The sequence below is a fragment of the Crocodylus siamensis genome, chromosome 3, assembly GCF_052110815.1.
Source record: "Crocodylus siamensis isolate JL-2025a chromosome 3, ASM5211081v1, whole genome shotgun sequence".
In the NCBI taxonomy this organism is placed as follows: Eukaryota; Metazoa; Chordata; order Crocodylia; family Crocodylidae; genus Crocodylus; species Crocodylus siamensis.
The window spans coordinates 171,568,366-171,596,112 of NC_143397.1; the positions used below are offsets into that span (position 1 = coordinate 171,568,366).

The 27,747-nt window shown below is 43.2% G+C and overlaps 1 protein-coding gene across 1 annotated transcript in view; it reads right to left on the bottom strand.

Moving 5' to 3' along the window:
- Positions 1–10,361: 10,361 nt before the first annotated feature.
- Positions 10,362–27,747, bottom strand: part of EMILIN2 (elastin microfibril interfacer 2) — a 62,657-nt gene continuing 45,271 nt past the window's right edge. The window contains exons 5-8 of the mRNA XM_090039748.1: positions 24,096–24,563; positions 23,304–23,342; positions 11,620–11,754; positions 10,362–10,782 (exon numbers count right to left, since the gene is read on the bottom strand). Of these exons, the coding sequence (XP_089895874.1) occupies positions 10,445–10,782; positions 11,620–11,754; positions 23,304–23,342; positions 24,096–24,563 (980 nt within the window). The 3' untranslated portion in view covers positions 10,362–10,444. The remainder of the gene's footprint in view (positions 10,783–11,619; positions 11,755–23,303; positions 23,343–24,095; positions 24,564–27,747) is intronic.

Below are 27,747 nucleotides of genomic sequence, written 5' to 3' on the forward strand. Positions count from 1 at the left end.
GTAGAGAGAGCTCATCAGTACTTTCTATTTTATTATTCAGTGAAGAACATGTGAAATATTTGATTGTAAAACACCGCAATCAGTAATAAGGTAGTGTGGTAAAAATCGTCAAATCTGTGAACAAGCCAGTACAGTGGTTTTTGTCAAGACTGGACTATCTCGGGTAAATAACCCACACTTTGGTGCAATGTTTATTGATGTTCAAAACAATGTAACCACAATAAACAAATTTAAACTAAAGTTTTCTCCAGTTTGTTATTTTTAAAGTGCTAAAGTAATAAGGATTTATATAAACTAGTATTTCATATTTTAGATGAAATTGGGTTCCCTTACTGAAAAGACTTGAAAAAGCAAAAGGAACGCATGGGGTAGGTGTTCCTCTCAAATACTTTTGAGGGTATTTGAAAGTGATTGATAAGCAATTGCTGTTGGAAAACTTGCATTTAAATTTGCTAAGACTAGTTTTGTTCTTTTACTAACGGTAATGACAAGTAATGTGAGGTGCAGTTAGAGATCATCACCATGCATGGGGAACAAGCAGGATGAACTAGCGCTCCTGGTTGCACTAAACGACTACGACTTAGTGGGGCTGATGGAAACCTGGTGGGATCCATCCCACGACTGGGCGGTACATATTGAGGGCTATAGATTGTACAGAAAGGACAGAGTGGGGAAAAGGGGGGGAGGGGTTGCGCTCTATGTTAAGGAGCAATATACATCAACCCTCATCAAGACAGAATCAAAGGATGAGGAAGTAGAAGGACTGTGGGTTAGGCTACATGGGGGGCAAGGAGAAAAGGATTTGGTGGTAGGGGTCTGCTACAGACCCCCACATCAAGGGGAAGAAATAGATTTGGGGCTCCTGAGGCAACTCTCAGAGACCATAAAAGCTAAAGAGGCGGTGGTCATGGGGGACCTAAACTACCCGGACATCTGCTGGAGACACAGACAGCAAAGTCCCACCGCTCACGCAGGTTTCTAACCTGTGTACAGGACCTCCACCTGACGCAGGAGGTACATGGTCCCACTAGGGGGAATGCCTTACTGGATCTGGTATTGGCAACGGGGGATGACATAGTAGGGGACCTACAGATCGGTAGCCATCTGGGGGACAGTGATCACCTAAAAGTACAATTCAACATAAGGCGTCGAGTGGGTAAGGTAACCAGTAGGGTGAACGTGCTGGACTTTAGGAAAGCTGATTTCAGCAAACTCAGGCGATTAGTGAAGGATGCACTGCAGAGTAGTAGTTTTGAAATGATGGGAGCCCAAGAAGGGTGGCTGTGCCTTAAGGAAGCTATCCTTCGAGCACAAAGCGAGACGATCCCCGTGCGAGGTAAAAGAGGGAAAGGGGCCAGGAGGCTTCCCTGGCTGACCAGAGAAATCCTGGGCAGACTAAGGGCCAAAAGGGGAGCACATAAAAAGTGGAAACAGGGAGAGATCACCAAAGAGGAATATACCTCTTCTGCTCGTGCTTGTAGGGAGGCAGTTAGACAGGCCAAAGCTACCATGGAGCTGAGGATGGCAACCCAAGTAAAAGACAATAAGAAATTGTTTTTTAGATATATAGGGAGTAAAAGGAAGGCCCAGGGAGGAATAGGACCCCTGCTAAATGGGCAGAAACAATTGGTGACGGACAGAGGGGACAAGGCTGAACTCCTCAACGAGTTCTTCGCCTCAGTGTTCCTAAGCGAGAGGCATGACAAGTCTCTCACTGGGAGTGTAGGGAGGCAGCAGCAAGGCACCAGACTTCCATGCGTGGACCCTGAGGTGGTGCAGGGTCACTTGGAGGAACTGGATGCCTTTAAGTCGGCAGGCCCGGATGAGCTCCATCCGAGGGTACTGAAGGCACTGGCCGACATCATTGCAGAGCCACTGGCGGGAATATTTGAACGCTCGTGGCGCACGGGTCAAGTCCCGGAGGACTGGAAAAGGGCCAGTGTGGTTCCCATTTTCAAGAAGGGGAGGAAGGAGGACCCGGGTAACTATAGGCCAGTCAGTCTCACCTCCATCCTTGGCAAAATCTTTGAGAAAATCATCAAGGCTCACATTTGTGAGAGCCCGGCAGGACAAATTATGCTGAGGGGAAACCAGCACGGGTTCGTGGCAGGTAGATCGTGCCTGACCAATCTAGTCTCTTTTTATGACCAGGTCACAAAACGCCTCGACGCAGGAGGAGGGGTGGATGTCGTATACTTGGACTTCAGGAAGGCCTTTGATATGGTATCCCACCCCATACTGGTGAACAAGTTAAGGGGCTGTGACTTGGATGACTGCACAGTCCGGTGGGTGGAGAATTGGCTGGAGGGTCGCACCCAGAGAGTTGTGGTGGATGGGTCGGTTTCGACCTGGAAGAGTGTGGGCAGTGGGGTCCCGCAGGGCTCGGTGCTTGGACCAATACTCTTTAATGTCTTCATCAGCGACTTGGACGAGGGGGTGAAATGTACTCTGTCCAAGTTTGCAGATGACACTAAGCTATGGGGCAAAGTGGACACGCCGGAGGGCAGGGAACAGCTGCAAGCAGACCTGGACAGGTTAGACAAGTGGGCAGAAAACAACAGAATGCAGTTCAACAAGGAGAAATGCAAAGTGCTGCATCTAGGGAGGAAAAATGTCCAGCACACCTACAGCCTAGGAAATGACCTGCTGAGTGGCACGGAAGTGGAAAGGGATCTTGGAGTCCTAGTGGACTCCAAGATGAACATGAGTCGGCAGTGTGACGAAACCATCAGAAAAGCCAATGGCACTTTATCGTGCATCAGCAGATGCATGACAAATAGGTCCAAGGAGGTGATACTTCCCCTCTATCGGGCACTGGTCAGACCGCAGCTGGAGTACTGCGTGCAATTCTGGGCGCCGCACTTCAAGAAGGATGCGGATAACCTGGAGAGGGTCCAGAGAAGGGCCACTCGTATGGTTAAGGGCCTGCAGGCCAAGCCCTATGAGGAGAGATTAGAGAAACTGGACCTTTTCAGCCTCCGCAAGAGAAGGTTGAGAGGCGACCTGGTGGCTGCCTATAAGTTCGTCAGGGGGGCACAGAAGGGAATTGGTGATTATTTATTCACCAAGGCACCCCCGGGGGTTACAAGAAATAATGGCCACAAGCTAGAGGAGAGCAGATTTAGATTAGATATTAGGAGGAACTTCTTCACAGTTCGAGTGGCCAAGCTCTGGAACGGGCTCCCAAGGGAGGTGGTGCTCTCCCCTACTCTGGGGGTATTCAAGAGAAGGTTGGATGTGTATCTAGCTGGGGTAATGTAGGCCCAGCACTCTTTCCTGCTTATGCAGGGGGTCGGACTCGATGATCTATTGAGGTCCCTTCCGACCCTAGCATCTATGAATCTATGCTCTCCAGTTGGCCCTTTGTAACACATGGCAGTTGAAAGTTTTGGTTACTTGCATTGCTGTGAAATTCTACTGGAGATGTTATTGTGTACGATAATTACTTAAAATGACAGAAAGATTAGATGCTTGATCTTCCAAATTAATTGCATTATTGTTTTGACCACACTTGGATTCTGTCGCGGAAATGGAAATGGCCCTGTTCTGCCATTTGAAAAGGGCATTGCAACTACAAGCCTGGGTCAAACAACTTGACTGTCCAAAAGATTTTGATGTCTGCACACCTGCACCAAAACTAACATTCAAGAGAACTCGTCTCCAACAGCTGCAGTTCCTGGCTTTTCAAGCATGTAGATTCAGTGTCTGTTGAATACAATCTAGCACATTTTTATTGTTTAAGCATTAGTGATGGTGGATGGGCTTGGCTTAAGGAAAAGGGTAAATCTAGTTAGAAAAGAAGTATTAAAAGTTCCTAAGAGCTACTGATTTGATGGAATCTTTGGCCATGAACTGCTGTGTGTGCTTAGAGAATAGGAAGAGGAGAACTAAATGTAGTTAATATAGTGGCTTCTGTTTAAATGAGTTCAGTTAATAAGACTGAATTCACCTTACTGCTAGCTGTTGCTGATCTATTGACTAAGCCAGGCTTCCTACCTATCGTTGGCCCAAAACTATCACTTGTTTTGGGAGCGAACTGTGCTCCTCCTAGCATTGCAGTTTGGTTCTTCTCAGAGGAGCATATGACTGGAAAATCACCACTTCAAACTCTTACTTGCAGCAAGAACAATACGCGAAGCACTAAGAATACTCTATAGTATGAACAGATGCCAGTTGGGCACTGTCTAATATTTGACTTTATCAATCTTACCTGATTACTCCCACATTGTGAGCTTCCTTTTAGGTTTCTCTTTCCTAATTTCTTTTCCTCTTCTCTTCCTTTTGACATCAACACTACGGCCCTCCCTTTCTTCAGCCCTGGTGTGAGAACACCATTCTTGTAAGCAGACTGAGCAGTAACAGATCCTTGTATGAGCAACCTGCTCCTGTGTACTTGAATGAGAGGACAGGTTTGGTGAAAACTGCATGCATGGTATCAAAACCCAGAGCAACATATTATATTGCATAAAGGCCTAAAACAGACAAGAGCCAGATAAAAATTTTAGCTGAGAATTTGAAGAGTGACTGGCAGTGCAATTTAAAAACCCCCCCCAACACATCTGCTCACTGCTACACAGTGTTTAAAGAGGGTGCTCTAGAAGAGTGTAACAATTAGGCTTTAGTCCTTTTTCCATGTATACAGTCATCTTTCAGCAAGCATCTCTTGAAATCTGAGCACTTTCAGTTTCTAGGCATTACCTTTTATATATTATCAACTATAACAGTCCTATTGGGTTATTAACATCCCTTTTCATATCTAAGAGAGAAAATTAAATGTCTGTGCTATAATCTGTTTATATATGCTCCTCCTAGCAGGTGCTCCTAACATTAGTATTGCACTTCTTTAAAATCTCATAATTTGCTTTTGAACCTAAAATATTTTAATTTGGAAGTGGGGGAAGGGTGTGAAATGCCTTGCATTGACGTTGTCCAATACTATGTGGTGGGAAATTTGTTAAAGCGGGTGCAAACTGATAACAGGATAATTTTATAGTCTTTGGGTTTTGTGGTGCTTTAAGATACTTATTCCACTCTTTCAGTCACTTGTTGGCCTCTGTGTCTTGTCTACTGGAACTGAGTCAGCAGGACAGCATATTTCACCCTTCTCCGTGTTTTATTTGTGGTTTTGGTGAATGACAATACCTGTCCCTCACAGTGTTACACGAATGAAAATGTATTGCTCACGTTACTTCCAAGCGCATGATTTGTTCTGAGGATGTAATCTGATCTTGGCAGGGTCTCCTGGTTGCAGTTCTGGGAGGTCTTTAACTTCTCAGCCTGAAGGCTTTGGTCTTGCTCATGTCAGTTTTTCCATTCAAGCAAATGTAGTTGGGGAAGTCTGGTGTTATAGACAGCAAGAGTATGAATGCTTCTTGACAAGCATTTTAGTGGGCTGCTATCAATGCCTCCTTTGGGAGTGATTTTTCTGTTTTTCATGTAAGGTTATTGTGCTATATTTTCCTTACTTCTTGCTGTTTTCTTTACTAGCCTTAGCAATTTTAACAGTTTTGGCTTTGCCATTTGACTAGTTGCAGTCCTGTAATGCAAGTGAATTCCCATTCCCACATACGTAGCACAAATTCACTTGCATGCAAGCTCCATTGTCTAAAAGTACAGTTTGGGATCCCAGGCATGTTAAAATGCTTCATAGCTCTAATAAGGCTCAGTGTGGGGATAGTGCATCTAGCTCTCAGAACAGTAACTTACAATAATGAGGTAGTTTATGGTTTCTGGTGGGAAATATCCATTCCTGCTTTGCTTCAGGGTCTGTTGGGGATGCCATTTATTTTTGTTGTCTGTTTGGCTTGTATTTCCCCACATGAATCACATCTGATATCCTTAGTCACGTTTGGCCAATGTGTAGAGTTTCTAGTGTTCCAGATGCATGCTTTTATTCCAGAATGTCTCAAGTATCATCCTGAGAAATTCTATTAATGATCCGTGTATTGGGATGTTAACCTCCTTTATATGATGCTGTTGTGTGTGCTCAGATTGTCTGAGTAGTTCCAGTATTTTCAAGAGACAAATGAGGCTTCTGCACTAGTGTCTGGCTTTCCTGACAAAATGATTGGCTTGGGCAATGGTAAATCTTTGCCCTGTGGTTTGTTCTGATTCTTTCCAGTCTGCCTTAAAATTGTCATGGATCTGGCTTGGATTATACTTTCTGGCTGCCAGTTTTCTGTGTTTTTATTTCCTTGAACTCCTGGTTTTGTTCTGATGCCATAGTATCATGTTGCTGGATACAAGCTCACTACGTACATGGCAGTCAGTTTCTTGTAATATACTTTCTGAGCAGTAACACGGCAGCTTCAGTAGGTTGCATTTGTGGACATTTTATGTGGGGTTTTTTAATGCTTTCTTGGCTTGCAGCTAATTTCTACCAAGTTAGTTTTCCCATTCCTGAACATACTTGTTGAACCTTCCCCCCTTGAACAGTATTGTGAGAGGCTCCTTTTCAGACCTTTGTGTAACTTTGCTCCAGTGATGGTAGTGGCCTTAATGGGAAAGCTGCCAACTTAACAAAAGTGAAAGTGTGATACCTAGCTTATGTTGCCCTGCCATCACATTGCAGCTGTCGCCTTGTTCATTTTTCAGACGAGATAGTACAGGATCAGCTTTTGATGTCAACTTGATGCAGCCATCATGTTGTAATTGTGTCCATAGCGCATCTTTGTGCCTATTGTTATTCTACCACAACCAGTTAATTAGCAGGAGACTACCTTTCTGGCAGGCATCCCCCAAGGGAAGCACCTACCCTGAGTCCCACTCGGATCCCCTTCCCTTGCCTCCTGCCACATATATGCTGTTCTGCTTTCTGCTCCCTGACTTGTCACTGTGTTCCCTCCTCCTTTCCCAATCTACTGCGAGCAAGCAGCAATGGCACTAAATGCTTGGGTGCTCTCCTGCCTGTGGTGAGAAGCTCTGCAGCCTGGCTTTGGGCTGCTGGCAGGGAATAAAGCCCACCAACCATGCAACTCTGACACCCCTGCTTTGAATGAATTATCCATATTTCCCCATTCTCCTAACCACTAGTCTTGTGGTCATGATCTCGGGCTTTTATTAGTATATAAAGTGTGAACCTATACTATTAAAATACTAGTGGGGAATGCCAGATTATCTCAGTGATGTCTTCTGAAAGGGAGGAAATAGTCCAAATAGTGTCTAGCAGGTTCAGTTCTCTCCACTATATCGCATGCATTTTAGATGAGATCTCTAATGTCTACATACTGGATAAAATGAGGGGAGGGGAAGACTACCAATACTACTACCACATGGTGGTATGTGTATGGCCTGACCTAGTAGTATGTTTGTTATGAGCCTGCCTCCAGATGAGGCCTGCAGGGAATGTAGCATGTTCAGCAGATCTGTTAAAACTATTTACAATTATTCTGGAATTGCTTTGGTAAAAATGTTGCTGAAAGTAAATCTCCAGGATTAGGTGGCAGTTGAGCCAGAGGTTTTCAAGATCTAAATTTTGGGCTTAGCCTGTGGGGCAGTTAGGCAAGAATAAAATGGTTAAGTCCTTTTGTGGATCTTACTGTAAACTCCTATCCTTGCCTTTTAGATATGTATATATACATTATTAGATTAAAAAACCAATATTTCAAGTAAGTTTAACTGCCAGCTGGATTTCCCTGAGCGCTCAGCTCACATTGTTTGTTTCCATGAGTCATTTCTAGGCTAGCCAACAATAATGTAACAATGCTTGAGTCACACGTAGCCTGGAGCCAACTTCTAGGCTTCTAGTTGAGCCTTTTGGGAGAAGTGCTTAAAAAAAAAAAAAAAAAAAAAAAATCCTGAACATGAGGCAGTCCCTCTCCTTTCCCTACAGGAGGAGCAAACTCAGTTGACCTTGCAGAGTCTAGCTGTAACGTGGCCCCTTCCTTACCTGTTCTCTACTATTTAAAAGGTATTTGAAACCTGTTAACAGTTTGAAGCAACTGTGAGGTCTGGACAGAGGAGGGGTTTGTACAACTGTTTTTCTGTGTTAAATATGTAGTTGGTAACGACCACACTACCTGCTAATGCCTAATGCTGGACTAAAGGTCCAGATATAGTAAACCTAAAACTGCTGGAGAAAAAGGATGGCAGTGCGTCTTGCCTGCTAAATTCCTCATGAAGTTCCTAGTGTGGCTGACGGAGAGTAGGTCTTTCGCTTGCAGTTCTTCTGCCATAAAGCATGCACAATCCCAGCCTTGGCTGCTCAGTAAACTCCATGCTTTCTAAAAGCCAAGAGCGTACAAAGACCTTTTAACACATATGCTCCATAAAAGTCCATTGTGGATTTTCCGGCTTTGCTGATGAAACAAAACAAAAACCCAGTGTGAAACAATAGTTTGAAGAAACTTACTCATAAAACTGAGTAAAAATGGCTCTTCGATATCTGCTTCTTAGTATGAGCTCAGCTTTCAGGAAGTGACTAGTTTGCTGTGGGAAAGCTACATCTCATTGCTTGGAAACAGGGTTGTTAAGGGTTATCTGTTCCAGAGCTATGCATTTATTTGACCTCAGATGGGACGGGATTTTAACTACAGGGAGTCTTCCCCTCATGTATAAGAACGGTGTCCATCCTGAGACTATTCACAGCTGTTTTGGATCTGCAAGTAGAAAAGTTGATTCTACAAATGACTGAAATAGATGAAACTCAGTATCACAGGCCTGCTATTAAATCAGCAATTTGTAGATGTCTACAAAACTGGAACATACCTCTGCACTCTCTTTTTGGACTTTTTTCAGCCAGGAAAGAGATTAAAATGCTAACAGATCTAGTGAGCCAACGCATGATTTACTTCATTGCTGCTCTTATTAAGCAGAAGGTAAGGCAGGGTGGTACTGTAGAGACTGGTACTTGAGGTATGAATTTTTATAGGTGACAGCCAGCTCAACTGCAAGAACTCAACAGGCTATTGCCTATGAATTCCTCTCTGAATCAGTTCAGTCTCTAAGGTGCCAACCTGCTCTACCTTCAGCCTGACTTCTGCACTTTTATTAAGGGAGATATGAAGAACTGGCACTTGGTGGGTCTAAATTTAGCTCCTTGTGCTAAGGAAGGTTTCCTCTGTAAGCATCTCTAAAGAAATCAAACACCTTGTTTGAAAGTTTTAATCGCTAGTAATGCGTGACTACTAAAAAAGAGAGACACAGCCCAGGCAGTCTGTCACATATTTGGTGCTCCACTCTGGATCACCATTTACCCCTTTTGATTCTTAGGTCTTACCCAAAGCAAAAAGGAAGAAAGAGTTTCATTTTTTTTAAATGAAGCTTGTTAAACAATGTAGTTTGAAATATGCATTTTCTGATCACTGATGACTTGGCTCTTCAGAACTTGCTTTGATCTAAGTTACCAGATGAAGCAAGACCTTCTTTCTCTGAATATTTTGCCTTAAACATTCAGAGCTGGGGTCAGTTTTCGTCTCCACATCAACTAAAAACAATGGTTGTGCATTTCACCACTGCATCTGCTGTCTGATTCCTATTTAGCACCCAGAAGTGAAGAACCAGACCGAGGCACCAGATTTCCTCCATTTGTAAGGAAATCGTTCCAACTGCTTGGAAGTGGCACATCAGTGGTTACTGTGAGGTAGAGGAGGGAACTGCTCCTTTACCACTGAGGTAGAGGAGTGTCAACCACTCTTCAAGACTGACCTGTGCTTTTGCTTTTTATGCCTATAGGAGATGAAAACTCCCTGCTCTTCCACTCAAGGCTGAACTACCAAGTGGTAGCTTTCATCCACTGGGTGGGAAAAAGCATATTTATGGGCACATCGTGTAACACAGTCCTACCCTTTACTTCATGACCACTTCTGGCAAACTCAAGGATTCACCTTGGGACTGAGAGAGGGGTTTGGTCTCCAAGCAGACAAAATACCACCCCCCACCCTTTTTTGTATGGTTGCTGTTCAGAGTAGCCAAGGTCAGTAATTCCCTGGAGCTAACTGTTCCCTGAAATGAAGTATCCTGGCCAGAGGTCAGGTCATTCCCATGCACTCCCAGTTCCTCTTCCCTGTCATAATGGAAAAGTGAAGGTATCAATTTGTAAATTTCAACAACAATTGGAAGAAAAATGCCGAACTTTGAATGAGTGGTGCTGGGAATTAGCACCTGGCCACTGGGGAGAGCTGATGTGGATAAACTCTGTACTAGGGAGTAACCAAAAAGCATGCTGGAGTGACCTGTAAGCTCTGAATGCAGATGTGTTGACACTTTCTTCTTTACATACATGTAGGGGTAGGGCGGGGAGTAGTAATTAGTTTAACTACTGTAACAGCACCTTTCAAGGTGGTGATACCAAGAAGTCTCCAAGGTAGAAGAAAAAGATGAAGAACTCAACATGGCTTATCAAACTACCACTCAGTTAAATATATAAACTGAATATATTAAAGCTTCAAATTTTATTACAATCAATTCCTTCTGAATATCTTGCCCTCTTCTCTTTGAGAGGAACCTAGACATGAGAAATGGAAGGATAGAGAAGGACTCCACTAAACGTGGAGTATATTTCATCGGAGTCTGTGTAGGCCAGTTTGCCTCCAGTAATGACAATGTTTACTTCATCTCCAGCTTTTAGGTGAAGAACAAGGTGGAAAGTTCCAGCCCCGCCACAAGTTTGTTTCCCTCCTCTCGGCTTGTGATATTCTAGCAGTTCTCTTCTGTAGCCCGCTGTGTGGAGCTGAGCAACGCTTGCGTTGGAGACTGACAGCACAGCTTCTACATACTCATCTCTCTCGGGAGCTAGCACGGCGGTAATCAAGTAGCGCCCTTCGAAGGGGGATGTGAAGATGCCTGCCAGAGGGAGTGCAGAGTTAGCTCTTTATGATGTACAGAAAATGGAGACTGTCATGTGTAGGGCAGTAAGAACTAATATTAACACTACAGTGTTATCCAGCCATCTGAACAAGTCTGTTAAAGTTAGTGGAAATAAAGGTCCATTTGCTATGGAAATCCTCCCATGTTCTACATGAAGCTGCTGCATCTGGGATGCGTCTAAGGATGGCAACAAGAGAGAATTTTTTTGTCCTTCAACACCCTCCAAGGGAAGGAAGACTGCGCTCTATCTTACAGCACCACACTGCTTTTGCGCTAGCTCTCACCCTCTGCTAAATGCCCTCTGAAACTCCAGTCAACAGGACAGTTCTACTGTGGTAGGCATCAAGCTGATGGTGTCAAACTTGGGGTCTAGATGAAGCAGACCTGTGCATCTTACAGAGATTGCAACAGGAGCAGCAGTGATCTCCTCTGATGAGCAGCCAGACTAAGTTGCAGTTTGGGAGCTGCTCCCCTTCACTCTACACTTCCTGGTTCTCTAGTGTTTTGTTGTTTATATTTTCTACCTCTAGTTCAATGTTGCAGACCTGCATGAGGCTGTGCTTACAAAATCTGAACTCTTTTGGTGAGCATATGGAAACTTAGGCTACATGCAGATTTGGACATCCTCCTGTGCCCTCTGGTAGCCATGCTATTTCTAACTTGCAGTATTATAAGCCTTATGGTGCTACGTATTCTTTTGTTTGCCTAGAATGAGCACACTGGTACCATTTGAAATAATACGGCAGTGCTGTTTTCTCATGGTAATGTCTGATTAGCTTGCCAGCTTGGGCTCCCCTCTCTTTCAGTTGTTACCTGTGTTAGGATTATAGTAGTCTCCATCATTCACAAGTACTTTGTTAAAATGGACTATGCCAACATCGCTGGGGAAAGGCTTCTGTGTAAGACCAGCTGAGAAAGACACTAGAGAGGCGGTTGTAGCGGTGGGTCCTGGAAAACGAGAGAGCAGAATTCAGATACGCTCAGATGCTGCCTTTTGTTCAGGCTCAGTGGTGTGGTTTCCAGAGCGATGAAAAGACAGGCTGGATGAATGGAGCCCGCATAGGTGGGTCAGCTTCCAGTTAGTCACCACAAAAAAATCAAGGAGTTGTGCATTCCCACTTCTGGCATAAGCTACTGGGAGATAATATTTTTGTGGCAGAAAACGCAGAATCTGGTTTCCTTTAACACCTAGGCATTGCTTGCAGTGCAATGGGGTGAACCTATGGCCCTACTGCCTTCACTGAGAAGTCTGCAACAGACTTCCCCCAAGTTGGTCTGGTGAGGGGCTGTGAGCCAGCCTTGCTGTACCCTACCACTTTACCAATACAGACCTCTCCCACTAGTTGTATTATTACCAGATTTAAAAGGGAGGCTAACTGATACAATTCAATGCATTTCAATCTCCTCCCTCAACACACTCACCAGTGCTGGTGCCACTCATAAAAGAGCTACAACCATCCTACTACTGTCTAAGCTCTTCTTTTTGCTGATTCTCATTTGCTATATGAATGTGTTCTTGGTGATTTACAGTAGCTGCTTGAGCATAGTGAGGCTATGACCACTGTTAAAATACAGACTGGTCACTGAAAGAAACCATGAAAAAATAAAATAATTTCTTTACTTTCAGCTGTTGGTTTAATGCAGTGGTTTGCAAACTTTCTGGACCACCAGCCCACTGTCAGTTTACAATGCCTCTCAGAGAACACCAGGCACACTCATTATCCAACTGTTCATTCTCTTACTTGAAGACACTAACAAAGGTGATGGAAATGAAAATCCTAGGGTTATAAAAGCAAAGTTCTTAACTTACCTTTGCAGTCTAGGGGTGGGGAGGGCTGGATCTGATCCACCTACCAACTACAGGCCACCCACTGTGGCCTTGTGTAACACTCTGCATTTGGAACTACTGGCCTAGCAGGCAAGAGTAGGGGTTACACATTATGGGCTAAATTCAGTTTACCCTAAGAAGCATTTACATAACTGTAACTGCAGCTTCTGGCACTTAGGCAGAGCCTAGACTTCTGTTTCTACTTGGGGAAATAGGAGTGCTCTGTGCGCACACTTGCTGCAGGGGAAGTGATGGTAAACCCTCCTTTTAATGCAGTAGATTAAGGCACCCAGAGAACAGGAGACAAAGATACTAGGTTGTGCTCATCCAGAGGGACTTTCAAACTTTGTCTCCCATTTCCCAGCACATTACTTTAACCACTAGACCACAAGCTAAGCATTATGCAAGTGTGCTCCCTAACCCCCCCTGGGAAGCTGGCTCATTGCACATTATATTTCTTATTCATTGGCGGAAGTGGCTAACCAGCACCGGGAAAGTTACTGCCACATTGGAAGCAGGAGCCCAGACTGGAATCCAGCCCCCTCCCTTCCAGGGCAGCATCCAGCCCAGTGACCCGCATACTCCTTAGCTTGTCTTCCTCCTGGCCTCACGTCTCCCTATCTTGGCTGCCTAGCGGGCCAATTTCAAGAGGAGGCTGAAGACTGCTTTATTTTTTGTGATTAGTTTTGGGGCTTGCCAGGCATGCATTTGCCTGGGCAATTTTATCTCCCCACTTCCCCTGATCAAAGCATAGTGTGACCTGCTGAGCAGGTTCATTTGGAGTGCTTGGGGCAAACAGCTACAGATTCCCAAATTGCATAGCTGCATCTACGCAGTTACCTAAGCAAGTACCACTTAGGCATGTGAAAGAGGCAATAGGTTGTGGCCCTTTGTAGTTCAGGTTACCAGCAAAGTGAGTAGTGATTGCAGTAATGAATGACCAATGTTAATCTCATTTAATTCACATCATAACCCACTCCACTTTTCCCAAAGCTTCACAATTGGATTTGTGCTAGAAATGGGCTAACATGTTTAATACATGAATGGTAACCATTTCACTAGTCATAGCCCTTCTGCAGCTCTGTTTGAGAGGATGCACTCACTCCTCTGTGTCATGCTTCCTACTACTGTGGCTTCTTTCCCTACACTCAGACTTTGGGTTCTGTTTTCATTTCCCTTTATCAAACAAGCCCTTCCATGATTCAATTCAGACTGGTTCAGTTAAAAGCCAATAGTATTAAAATATTTAAGGCAATGATAAAGTCCCCTATAAAAGGTTGTTAAACAAAGGCCATGTCATCATTGACTATTGCTGAATATATTACAGTGGGAAAAGACTTTCAAATGCATAAGTAGCAGTTTGATGCCTAACTCCTACTTATTTCTACTAGGAGTTGAGTGTCCAATTGTTATTTGTCTTTTTAATAATCTTCAAGGCTCTCACATGGCACAAAGTCCGACTCACAGTGCACAAGCTGTTTCTTTCTCCACTGCCCAATGTGTGCAAGCCTGAACAACTGGTGCCTCCCAAGACTGGGGGCACACCATAGCAACAAGTGGGGACCACCCACAGATGCCACCGGCCGCGTTGGCAGTGAGGGGGGGCGGGGGTCAACTGGCAACCGCCCACAGAAGTTAATGGTGGCTTCAGTGGTGGCCCATCTCAGGGGGAGCATGTGCACCCCGTGTCCCTCTTTGTGTTGCCTATGCATGCAAGTTCTCTTGTGATCTAAGGGTCAGCTTATCAAAGCACCAAGGCAAGTTGTAGCCCACCATGTTATTAGTGTAAATGCAAGTTGTTATCATGGAAAACTAGGGTTGAAAGGGACATTTGGAGGTCACGTAGTCCACCCCTACCCCTCCCCATCTCTTCCCGAGGCAGGCTCATTCCTATCCAAACCATCCCATACAAATCCTTGTCTAATCTATTCCTAACACTACACAATCAACCTTGTCACGTGACTACAAGATATAGCATCCCCAACCTGCCACAGGACTGCAATTATCCCTTTGCTTTACAGATGTTCTGTTATTAAAAGACATTTTACAGATTCAAAGAAGAGGGTCATTACCCTCTGCTACGTAGGAAAGCAAAGCCCCCAATAGTCTGTACCAATATGACCATGGGGTAAAATTCCTTCCTGAGCCCATGTACGGATAAATCTGACCATGAGCAGAGGGGCAAGACCCTCCCTAAGATCCTTTTGAAAATTTCTTAAATGCTTAAATTTCTCCTGACTTCTAGAGAACATGTTATGTCCTTTCTGATCCAAGATGACAAGCGATCCATTGCATTTGCTAACTGGTTCCCACAAAAAGACTGCACTGCCCTTCAGTCTGATTCTGACATCAACATACTACTTGCAGTCCTTTTGCTCAAAGTTGGGGTTCAAAATATCAACACCTCCCTTTGTGTTTGGAACGCATTCATAATTGCATTCAGAAGTCCCTATGGCACCCCCCTCCTTCTCCCAGTCAAAACACTGCACTGTATATACAATTTTCTACTTCAAGGAAAGGATAAAAGAAGGAATGAATCAAATGTGACAAGTGATATTCACATTGCTTAATGCATTATGGGTGCCATACTTCAAGAAGGATGTAGAGAAGCTTGAGAGTCCAGAGAAGAGCCGTTGGTATGACTAGAGGCCTGAAGAGCAAGCTATACAAAGAAAGGTTGACAGATATGGGACTGTTTAGCCTAGACAAGAGAAGACTTCAGGGGGAATTGGTGGCAGCTTACAAATATATCAGAGGTCAGCACTGGGCTAAGTGAACAACTATTCACCAAAGTGTCTCAGGGAAAAACCAGGAAGAACAGTCAAATTCCTAGAAGGAGGTTTCAGACTGGATACAAGGAAAAACTTCTTCACAGTTCATGACCAGACTCTGGAATAGACTCCCAGCAGGGGTGGTGCAGGCCCCTACCCTGGAGATCTTTAAAAGGAGACTGAATGCACTCCTGGCTGGGCTTATTTGACCACAGCAGTCTTTCCTGCCCAGAGCAGGAGAGCTGGACCCAACCATCTCACAAGCTCCCTTCCAGCCCTAAACTTCTGTAAATCTGTGAAGTCACTCAGCTACTACTATGGGCCACACAAGCATCAACAGAATAGAATATAAAGTGTAAGACTGTAAATAACATGTCAGTGGGTGTATCTCCATGTACAATTAATGTGAAGCAATAAACTCTGGAGCTTATTGCTCCGAGGTGTGCCATTTCAGCATGTGTCTGGGACTGCAGCATGTTCAGCCGCATTGGAGCCCCAGCTGGCAGAGGGCCCAGGCGATCAGCCAGCTATCCCTGGGCTGCTCCCCTTGACTTAATGTGCTGCAGAGGGGCTGGCCGAGGCACGGGAGTGCTCCGGTGTGGGGCTAGCCAGCAGGCAGCCCCAACACTGAAGCACCTTCATGCCCCAGCCAGCTAGGCCAGCATCTACACCTGCGCTGCTGTAGAGTAAAACAACTCCACAGCAAGGTAGTACTTGTATTTACAAGTACTACCCTGCTGTGAAGTTCATTAGTTTATTCCAGCCTAATAGAGCCATATATATAGATTTGCCATGTTTACTGCAGAACTAATTAGTCTACTCTGCAGTAAATGTCTTGTGTAGACACGCCCAGTATGTGTGGCCAAGTTTAAGTGAGCCTATGGAAGTTAACTGATTCCTTTACAGATGGCAGGTGCTGGAAGAAAGAAGTAATGAATCAGAAATTCCCTTAGATTCACCAGTACAATTGCCCCTAAATGTGTCATATGCAGTTTGGAGGGAGGACTAGAATAACCTGACATAGGAAGAAAAACATTGTAGCAATCTGGAATTTGGGGGCCAGAATCTCAGCATGTGTCAATTAATGTCATATAATGGCTACAGGCATGTGTGTGCGTGTGTGTGTGCGCGCGCATTCGTGTACACGTACATAATTTTTGCTTGCTGTGGTTTGGCTGGGTTTTTGCCTTTGTTCCTGATTTTGGTGCTTTGTGTTCCTGACCAACAGAAATACCTTTTCTTTGTTTATGGTATATCTACAAAGCACAATTCAGTGCTGCGCAGAGATACCTGAGCTAGCTTGTGTGCCAGAAACAAAGGTTTGGGTACCCAAAGCATGGTTCTCAGCCCAAGCTCCTTAGCTCTGAGAAGGCTGACTGGTTTGATGAGGTACTGCACTAACACAACTCTACTGCTGCCAGTACCTGAGCTACCCCAGCTACAATTAATCCAGTTACAGTTCACAGAGCTGTTTTGTGCCATGTAGACATAGCCTTAGTTTTATAATGCTTCTCCTCTTCTCCCCAGCTCTACCCGTTTTGTTTTTTCATATCTCACCTTTGAATCCACTATGCCAGAATGTTAATTTGGTCACCTATTTATTGATCTCCTTAAATGTACGAGTCCTCTGCCCACCTCTCATACCTAAATAGTTGTCAATCTCTGGGATTCTTCAAACAACATCTTTCCAACAGTTCTCTGTGAATCAGCCTGCTTGTTCAAGCCTAAGTAGTATACACCACTGGTAAAGAAGGGCGCCTATTCACCAGAGCACCTCAAGGGATGACAAAATCGAGCAGCCACAAACTTCTCCAAGACCGTTTCAGGCTAAACATAAGGAAGAACTTCTTCACTGTCCGAGCCCCCAAGGTCTGGAATAGACTGCCACCGGAGCTGGTTCAAGCACCTACTCTGAACACCTTCAAAAGACATCTGGATCTTTATCTTGCTGGGATCCTACGATCCCTGCTGACTTCCTGCCCCTGGGCAGGGGGCTGGACTCAATGATCTTCCAAGGTGCCTTCCAGCCCAAATGTCTATGAAATCTATGAAAAAGGTGTCAGTGTAAAGGATAAGGATTAGAAATAATTTGCCTCAAAGGAAGTGCCACATTTTTCCTCAGATTAGCTCATAGACTTAATACAACAACAGAGGCCTGGTGCCGTTAGTGGTCAAAGGAAAACATTCTAATGGGAGAAACAAAACCAGACTTGAAGAAGAAAAAAGTCAAGGACTGGAAAGTTGATGGTGGCAAGTTAGTGTACGTATTTGATCATTCTCTCTTCAGATTTAGGTCTCTGAATAGTGCCAAGCACAATGAAGCCTTATCATTGACTAGCATTTCTGGGTTAATAGAAATGCTGGTTAGTAAAATGCCAGATAACAGGGCTTTTACTGTACATGTATTTTAGTATCCTAAAAGCCTCCTACTCAAGGCAACGTGTATAATGTCATGATAGCTAGAACTAAGCAAGTAACAACAATTTCAATATCAAAACCAATATTATTTACAGAAACATTTGAATATTTTATGTATGCATGCACAAAGAGAGATAAAAGGTGTTTCTAAACTATAGTATTTACTGACTCAGCTGCACTTCACACTACATTTGGGATCCATTCCTTTTAAAAGGAACTCTCAACCTTGATTAGACCACTATCATGTTATCATGAGTATCCAAGAACGATGAGTTAATGAAGGGTATGGAAAGAAAAGATAAGTTAGAAAAGTTAAAGCATAGGACTGCAAGTTAGAAAATCCAAATCTCTTCTTGGCTGTCTTTGCCTCACTGTGTGACGTAGGGTTCTTACAGAAAATTTCTCAACAATTCCCAGGCCAATTTGTCATGGCCTCTCTCTGCAATGTTCTTAACTTCAACAAACAAAACTTAGGCAAATAACTCCAGGCTTCATAAATTCAAATGCTTCATTTTTATCTCCTGCTGGAATTTTTTCAAATAATGTGATTAAAATGGCATAAAGAAAGCTTTCGGAGATCTGCATTAATCCTGACATTTAACCTTTCTTTGGCCCAAATGCCTAACTGCAGTACAGCTACTGTTTCCTGCCCTATCTCCAAAGCAAATGGTGAGATTTAATTCATTAATATTTCTGAAGCCCTTAGAAGCTTTGGCAAAAAGTATTCTTTTAGTGGATCTTGATTTCTAATTGTAGAGGAAAACTGAACTTGAGCATGAATATGGTGCATATCAGTGGATATTCTGATGAATCTGAAGAGTGCAGAAACAATTCCACACTATTTGAAATATCTAAAGAAAAGCCCTCATGTCAGTACTCAAAAACATATGTAGAACAGTAGAAAGCACACAGAAGCAGAAGTTAAAATAGTGCTGCACGAGATAGTTTACTAAACTAAGTCCCAGGCTTTCAAAACTTCTAATGTGGGGAGCACACGTTGCAAGACAGGCAAGGCTGGCTTAGCACTGCATCATTCTGAGCTAAAAATCTGGTGCCATGAAATTTACTGGATGTGGATCTTTTGGGTGAAGAATTAAAAATTGAAGTCCTGTTCCACACAAATTTTAAAGATTCCCTGACACCCTTAGGAGTAAGGGATTGTTACAGTGCCTTCACCCAGATGTCCTCTTTTCCAGCACTAACTGCTGACTCCTGCCCAGAGGCAGCTCCCCTTCAGTGATACTTGTATGAATACAAGGAAATACCAACAACTTCAGACCCATAGCCTATGTAGACTGTAACAGCTTTGATAACATCAACAGACAGTCTGTCCCTAGGGCATCACTAGGGTACCATAGACATCACTGTATTCTGGGCCTGCATCTGACATCAGGGATTGGGAGGCATTTGGAGATAAAGGCTGTTTCATACAGAGGGCATAACTGTTATGCAATTATCTTCAGCAGTACTAATTATAGTCAGGGAAAACTAGGAAGAAGGTGCAGAGATTTAGAAAAGGAAATCCTTTTACTAAGACTTCCTCTCTATCAGCAAGTTAGATCTACTTAAGGTAATATTCATTTCCTTCACTATACTCCCTGAAGCTATATTTGCAGACAATGGCTGCCAAAATAAAACTTATTTTGCTACTAACCCACTGCTACCCTAACACTCCTCAAATACAAAGCCTCATCTAAAGCTACATCATGTTCTTAATTGAAACATTTTAACCTCAGGATTATAACATGAGATCTTACAACTATCTTTTGTCAATTCCCAGGCCAATTTGTCAAGACCTGCCTCTGTAATTTTTTACAGCCCCATCGAATGAAGTCCTAAGGAAACATCTTCAGATGCCAAAAAATTCTAATGCTTCATTTTTAACTTTTGTTGATGTTTCCTAAAACAAAACTGTGATTAAATCATTCTCTCTGAATAGAGCGTAGGAGGATTCACTTTGATCCTGGACAACAATATGCACTGTCTAGCTCTAGAAAGCAGCTACGCTAAACAGTCTGAATAAGTAGTAGATATCTGACCCAGCAAACCCATATTTGAACTAACTAGTGCATCCCACAGTCCTTGTTGAAAGCTTACTATTTTATAATTCAAACATGCTGATATAAAGTTCTGCAGTAAGTACATTAATAATAATTAAAATACTCTAAGTTGGTAAACTACATGTTGACACTGGGTAAAATCCTGGCTCCACTCAGTGGTAAGATTCCAAATCTTAATCACCTTGATATTTTTGCTTTCCAATAAATAAAGGAAATATTTAAATCTCCAGTTTTTCAGACCCCTGTTTTGGAAAAATGTGAGAAACATCTGCAAACAGATGCAGGCAACAACCGATAAAACCAAGTAACCAATCAGACTTTGGAGCCAAACAGACTAAAGCCAAGTAATCCAGACTTTGGAGAGGGAAGGTGACCCAGCTTTCAGCCATGGTGCTGTACAGGTGGAGGGCACACTGTACTAATGGGCATAACATAAACAAGACAGGATTACAACTTCTCCTTTTAAGTTGATTAACCCAAAAATAACCCCAAATCCAAAAATAATCATTTAGGATGCTCAAGAACATTACACTTAGTTAAGGGTCATCTAAATGCTCCTGTGCACAAGCATTCACAGGACTTACCATATTTACTCAAATATAAGAAGATAAGAATATAAGAAGATAAGATGAAGATACACCCAGACCAGGGATAATAGCCTTTTTTATTCAAATTGACACTTATATTTGCATATCAGCAGTCTCCTGCCCAGCCTCTGCTTGCCATATTTGAAAATTACTATGGATATGTTTGTTTGAAAGTCAGGTTGTTTGGTCCTTTGCATTTCAAGTTAACAAGGGGGGAAGAAGGGGCAGGTAACTGCTGTGATTTGGGGTCAGTCAGACCCATAGCAGCCTCCTGCTCCCCTCTGCTTGCCCTCTGTACCTTCTACCCTCCCCTCGGCCCTTCCCCACCGTAACTATCACATGCAGCTCACTTCCACGCTGTGCTCGGAGAGGGAACAGAACCGAAGCACTACGGCTGTGCGAAATTTTGCCAGCAGTTTCGTTTCAACGCTGTTTTGACTTGTTTTGAGCTTGAAACAGAGAAATCAAAATGAAACAGAGAGCTTCGAAACAGCCTTGAAACAAAATGAGGCAAGTTGAAACATTTCAAAATTTTTTAAACGTTTCGAGTTTCAAAGCTCAAGCTGGGCTTTCCTGCAGGGAAACAGAAACTAAAGTAAGGAGAGGGAGGGGGAAGAGGGAGGAAAGGGATGGGGGGAAGGACTGCTCTCATATTGACTGTGTACCTGGCCAGTGACTGTGACCCTGAGGTCCCTTCCAATCCCAGTGCTCTGGGGAAGGGATGGAAAAACTGCATAAAAGGCAGCATGGTTTGAACTGCCCTGCTTTCTGCCTTGGTTTCAGTTACTGAGCTGTGTGTCCCAGTTTTGCCTGTCAGCAGTCAGAGGTGCAGGGCCCCAGAACCCAGACTGCCGTCGCACCGATCTCCTTGACAGTTGGCAGGCTTTGTGGTCTCAGCAGGGACTAGCATGCCTGCAGCTTTCACCACCCCCCGTGCCTTAACACACACAGTGTCAGTTGTGCCACGAGTTTTGCTTGTCCGCAGCTTGAGGTACAGTTTCCCGCAAACCCCTGCACCTATCTCCTTGAAACTTGGCAGACTTGTGGCCTCAGCAGGGGCCACCACTCCTGCAGTTCTGACCCTGCTGTGGCTTAACACATACAAGTGACATGAATTTTGCTTTCAAGACTTTGAGGTGCAGTTTCCCTGAAACCCCTGGAACTATTTCCTTGAAACTGGGCAGGCTTCATGCCCTCAGAAGGGCTACCATTCCTGCAATTTTCATCCAAATCAGGCCAGAAATGACAAAGTTATAGGCTGTTTTGAGCTTTCCCATTATAGCCTATGGGCGAAACATTGAAACAGTGTCAAAACAGCAAAAACAGAACAGTGGCTTTGAATCAAAATTAAATTTGAAATGAAATGCTGTTCTGTTGAAACGCAAGTCAAAATGGAACGGTGCCATTTCGCACAGCCCTACTGAGCAGGGTCTGACAGTATGGGGGTGGCAGGAAGGCTGCAGGGAAAGCAGAGGGGAGGGGGAGACAGAGGGCAAGAAGATTCCCCACTCCACCTGCCAATATTTTCCCTGGTGTAGTGGTGGGAGGGGGATGAATTCAAGGCAGCCCTCCACGAATTAGATTCAATACCTGGAAAATTATAACAAATTTATATATTTTCCATATATACAATCTAATTATTTGGGCGTTGTCTTATAACCAGGGTCATCTTATATTCAAGTAAATGGTATGTTGCCCTAAAAATGGTGTGCCTGATCTAAAGTTAGTCTTTGTCTAAAGTGAGCTAACTTTAGATTGGCAAAAGGTTAGCCTGACCTAGCCAGGGTTAACCCAGCCTAGTGAACACCTGCATGCCTTCATAGGATAGCTCCAGGGCTGGGAAAGCCCAGCCACTCTCCACAGCCCTGGGGCTGTGCTGCTTTTACCCCTCTCCCCCAACCCTGACTGGGCTAATTTTAAACCCTTGACCAGCACGCCCCATGACCAGGCAGCCCCTCCCTGGTTAGGCAGTATGAAGTGGAATCATCACAGCCTCTGGTTTGTTAAAAAATAAAGTCAACTCAAATTTAGAATATATAGAAACAAGCTTTTACTAAAACTAAGGCTAGAGAAAGTACTTCCCTGACATTTTACTAAAGAAAAAAATATATAAATAATTATCTTTAAACAAATAAACATGTCTAAACATGCCTACACAGTATTTGCAACTCAAACACTCAGTAGTGAGATCTGCATGTGAAAGTCTCTATAAGCAAAAATTAAACTGGTTTAATTTATTTGTGAGAAATAAAGTAAGGTTAAAAAGTGCATAAATAACTAAAAGTAAATTGTATTGCTTGATTGTCTCAGTTTTAATCATTTTAAGTGTTGTTAGTGACACTGATAAGGAAATGTGCATGTTTAAAACATGGTATCTAAGCCAACAATAGCATTGCCAATTCTTTTTAACTCTTTTGAGGCATTCTGGAGGGAGGTGAGGTTTCTAGAATCATATGATTATGTGCGAATTTCAGTTTTAATTTGAAAAGAAAACAATCAGGTTCTCTCTCATGGCGGCAGTGAAAAGCTTGAAACAAACTTTAGGGATGTAAAAACCAGAAAGCATGCAAGAATTGAAATGCAGTAATTATTAAATATGTTCTACTGCTAGTATTGTACATGCTCTGAGTCCCACCCTGAATGAGGATGCAAGTGTCAGTTTGAATAAAAAAGGCTATCATCCCTGGTCTGGGTATATCTTTCCAGCATTAACAGGTCAGAACTGTGCCTATGCCCTAAAAGTTCTTGCTCTTCAATTTTATTCTGCTAATTTTTTTATTGCTAAGGCAAGTGAATAATTGTTCAAAGAATTCCTAGGTAACAACTGGATTACCTTGTGAGGCTGAGGAAGGGGAAGATGCCTTTGGATATCCTACAAAGCAAAAGAAAAACATTTTAACAGCATGTGATGTAGTCTAAATATTACCACTGTCTCCTAATCTTTTCCCTTGCTCATCAAACAGGAGCAATGTCAATAACAACAGCAGTAATTGTATGTCAATAACAAACTAGCAATATTTAACATATACCACTGACTTAAATAGCGAAGGGAAAGGCGACCAAATTTTTCATCAAAATGTACTGTGAAAAAATAGTAATTTTAAGCTACTTTAATGATAGATAGTTGTGCATCTGTGAATCATGCATGAGTTCTACTGAAAGCATACTTGGTGGCACTTTGGGAAAGGAGGCAAAGTTAATTCTAAACCCTATTTTAGGTCTTTTCTGTTTTTATGGCAGGAAACGGATATCTTGCAAATCAGATTAGCCATAAGTTTCCCCAAAGAATATCTGGAACTGATGCCAGCTAAGAATCATTCCACGCCCTCCAAAAGACTGCAGAGGGCATCCAACTCTATTTTCAGCATTTTATGTGCTTAATGAACCCTGACATACCTCCTGCACCTATGCCAGAGTAGTAGCACTTTAGCTCTCACTGACTCCAGTAGAAGCTCAGGCTTCTAAATACCTTTGCAGATCTGGGCTTCTGTGTGGACTTTCACACCAGCCTCTTGCTTCTGATAGCAAAGCATGTGCTTGTTTTTGAAGAAGGACCTACATATTACAGAGCAAGATGAATTGTGTTTCAGGGCAAACGGCTCAGACAAAACTTTAGCTTTCTCACCTGGGGCTCCAGCATATCCTTCCGCAATGGGCATGACATTCTGACCAGCCTGGCCATCTACACCTTTAGACCATCCCCTTCCTGACATTAAAACTGTGCCAGGAGGACCAGCCTCTCCAGTCTCCATTATGGTTCCTGTTGATCCAGGCAAAAGTGGTAAAACGCCTGAGCCTGGTAATGACGGCTGTAGAGGAATTCTTGGCTGGGATGGCTGAAGAGGTGTTCTTTGTCGTGGTGGTATTACTACTCTTGGCTGTGAGGGCTGCAGGGGTATTCCAGGCTGTGGCTGTAGTGGTGTCCTTGGCTGTGGGGCCTGTGGTGGTATTCCTGGCTGTGGCTGCAGAGGTATTCCAGGTTGTGGCTGTAGTGGTGTCCTTGGTTGTGAGGGATATGGTGGCCCCTCTGGATATAGCTGCAGGGGAGTTCTTTCTCGTGGTGGATGCAGTGGTATTCTTGATTCCCTTTCCACTAAGTATTTGTAAGAAGAGAAAGGAATTGAGAAAATCATTAACATTTATATTTATGAAAAACAAGTATTTTAAAGTTAAGTGAGGTTCAGCTGTGGACATCTACCCTCTCAGACCCACAGTTGTCCTGGGAAGATCTCCCGCAACGTTCTGATCTGATGCTTCACAAGCTCTTTTACATAGAAGTAAAAACAAAAAGTGGTATCTGCCATAGATTCTGGTGAACATAGCACAGAAATAAAAGGTACTTTTTGTTTGCTAATATTGGCTATACTGATTTAGCATTGGTTATTTTTATTCCATTAGTAGGATTTTGTATGTGAATGGAATGAAGATGGTTTCTGGGACATAAGGCATGATGAAGTCACATAGTTACTGGCTGTCATAGACTGCTAGGTAGTCCATCTGAGACAAATACAAAAGCATTCACAAGTGTTCCTGGTTCTTTGGTAGTACATCTGTGCTTCACATGCCACATTTAACTGAAGAGGACAGTAAGGACATCTTCATTTTTATCTGAGGTGTCATGTTTCTCATACACCATCTCAAAAAGGTAAGATAGGGTCCTAGGAGATGTAAATATAGTGGTGTGATTTGCATCTGAGGAATTTTATGCCCCATCCCCCAAACTGCATATCCTCTGACATTGCAGGATGCATGATTTTTGGGATGGGACATAAAGTTTCTCAGATACCAAGTGTGCAACTGCTGGGACATTCACTGGGGATGAGGCAGCTCCCCAGACCCTAGCTATGTGCACCATTTAAAGGTCCATGGCATCCTTTTAAGTCTCCAGTACACCAGTGCAACCAAGCCATGTGGCTGTCTCAGACCTCGGGACTGTCCCCGCCTGATCCCAACAAAGACTGGGATTTTGTCAGGATTAGGCAGAGAGCAACCTTGGGGTCTGGACACATGCTACATTTTATGTGGAACATTTTTGCAGCTGGCTTGCCATTTTATTGCACCATAACTTGGTTGAACTCCATGCTACAATTTATTACAAATTACAATTTATTGCATGATTAATACATTAATCATGCGATAAATGTAACATCTGGAGGGGCCCATACTTTATGCTCTCACAGTACCTATGTTCTTTTGATAGCTGCCTGACAAAATAATTCTTGGTTTCCCTGCCTGTCTGATTTTTAAGGGAATGAGTATAAATGCTAAAACTGGTATAAAAAGAGAAAGCTAAAAGCAAGCATAACAAAATTGTGTTGAAAGTTACCTAGATGGTACTATTCAGAGAATATATGATTAGAAAATGAAATAATGCATCTTCTAGCAAGAAATATTAAAATACTTTTTTGCTTTAGCTTTGAAATTAAAATGATATAATGTAAAGTCCCTGGTAAGGACAAAAGCAAACTAAGTCCCTCATTTATACTTAGCTCAATCAAGCAGACCTGTCATTTTGAACTACATGAAATAACATGAGTTTAGATCAGGATTAATTCCAGTAAAATCAATCAAGTTACTTCAGATTTACACTGATATCACTGAAAACAGAACCTGGTGCAATACTCTAATTCTTGCCTGCATATATTTTGTACTTCTTTACTTTTTCTAATCAGTCAGTTAAGCTCTCTCTGGGCTTCCAGTCTTGGCAAAGACAAGGACAATGAATCAATACATCTGACAGTGTTTTTTGCAAAATCTTACAACTCAGCAAACCACCAATGGCTTTGCTATCCTGTACAACTGGGTCCTTGCTTTTAGCGTAGCTATCCAAATACTAGAAAATACCCGGATGTGCTGACTCCTTCTGAATAGGAGCAGAAGTGTGGGTCTCAGCTGCGAAGCAGCACTTTGCAGCTATAGCAATTTCTGTCTGCCTTTTAGCCTCCCATATTGGGTTCCATCATATCATGACACCATGCTTTAAATTATAAATTACTAGACAAGGATGATAAAGGAGCCAACATATTTTTGACCCAGCACATGTTACCAATCCAAAAAGCACGAGGAAAATTCATCCATGGTTTAACTCTACTGAAGCTGTAGTGTGTCAGCAGAGAGGAATTTGATCTTACTTTTGCTGAATAGCTCATAGAAGGGAAATGTTCCCAACTGTCTCCAAAGTAGCAACGAGGGCAAGCAGCAGCATTTAGATCACTGTTATGCTCAAAATCGGAGTATCCAGAGGAGCACTGCTCTATTAACTATTGCCAGCCATGCAGGCAACTGGCGGGCACCATCATTCCCAACTTGCTAACCTCAGGTGCCATTCTATGACTTAAGCTGAGAAAAAAATCAGCCCATGTTTTAAAATACAAATCTGTTATTTTCTTTAGCACTTAAATGTCACCATTATTTCACCCTAAGAAAAGAAATCATTTGGGTGTGGAATTCAGGTTTGATTTTGCCATGGTTCTGATATTTCTAAAAGTGCTTTGTGCATGACATGAAGATGAGGTTCGTGTTCTTGATGATACACTAGGCCAGGGCTGTCCAAAATCAGCAGCCTGTGGATCACATGCAACCTACAAAGGGCAAATCCCAGCCCCCTGGCTCCTACCTGGCTGCTGCTCTCCCATTGCTCCCCCTTCCTCCTCCAGTTTCTGTTTCCTGCCCTCACCCCAGGGGGCAGGGCAGCATGATGAGGCACAACCCACCTGTGACCATCGAGCTGAGGGTGGGAGCCAAGCTGCCTGTGTGACATGGTGCACCATGAGAAACACATATGGCTTATGATGGTAGAGCCCTCAGACACTGAGAAATTGGACATCCCTCCCCTAAGCAAACAAGAAGTGTGGCAGGGGACAGTATAACCTAGATAACAAAGTAGTCAATGGTTCCACTGAGAAAGCAGAAAGGTCATGACTCCTGGATTTCTGTAGCTGATAATGAATATAGCAGCAGGCACATTACTCATTCTCCTTTTGTAACCAATGGAGAATATACTGAGATTGGCCACAGCATTCTCTCTTTCCACGGCCGTAGAATAGGAGGCCTCCCTCCCCTAGGTGTTGCAATTTAGGTATACACAAGTTTTCTTGGAGAATAACTGCAGCAGACACTTCTAAGTGTTTACCTATATTTCAAACCCCACTTCACTGATAATTACAAAAGGAAAAGCAGCTTGACTAAAATACAGTACAGTTTCATTATAATAAATGTTTATTATTCCCCCCCTTTACCAATCACAACAGCAGGAACTAATTTTTTCATTATTACAG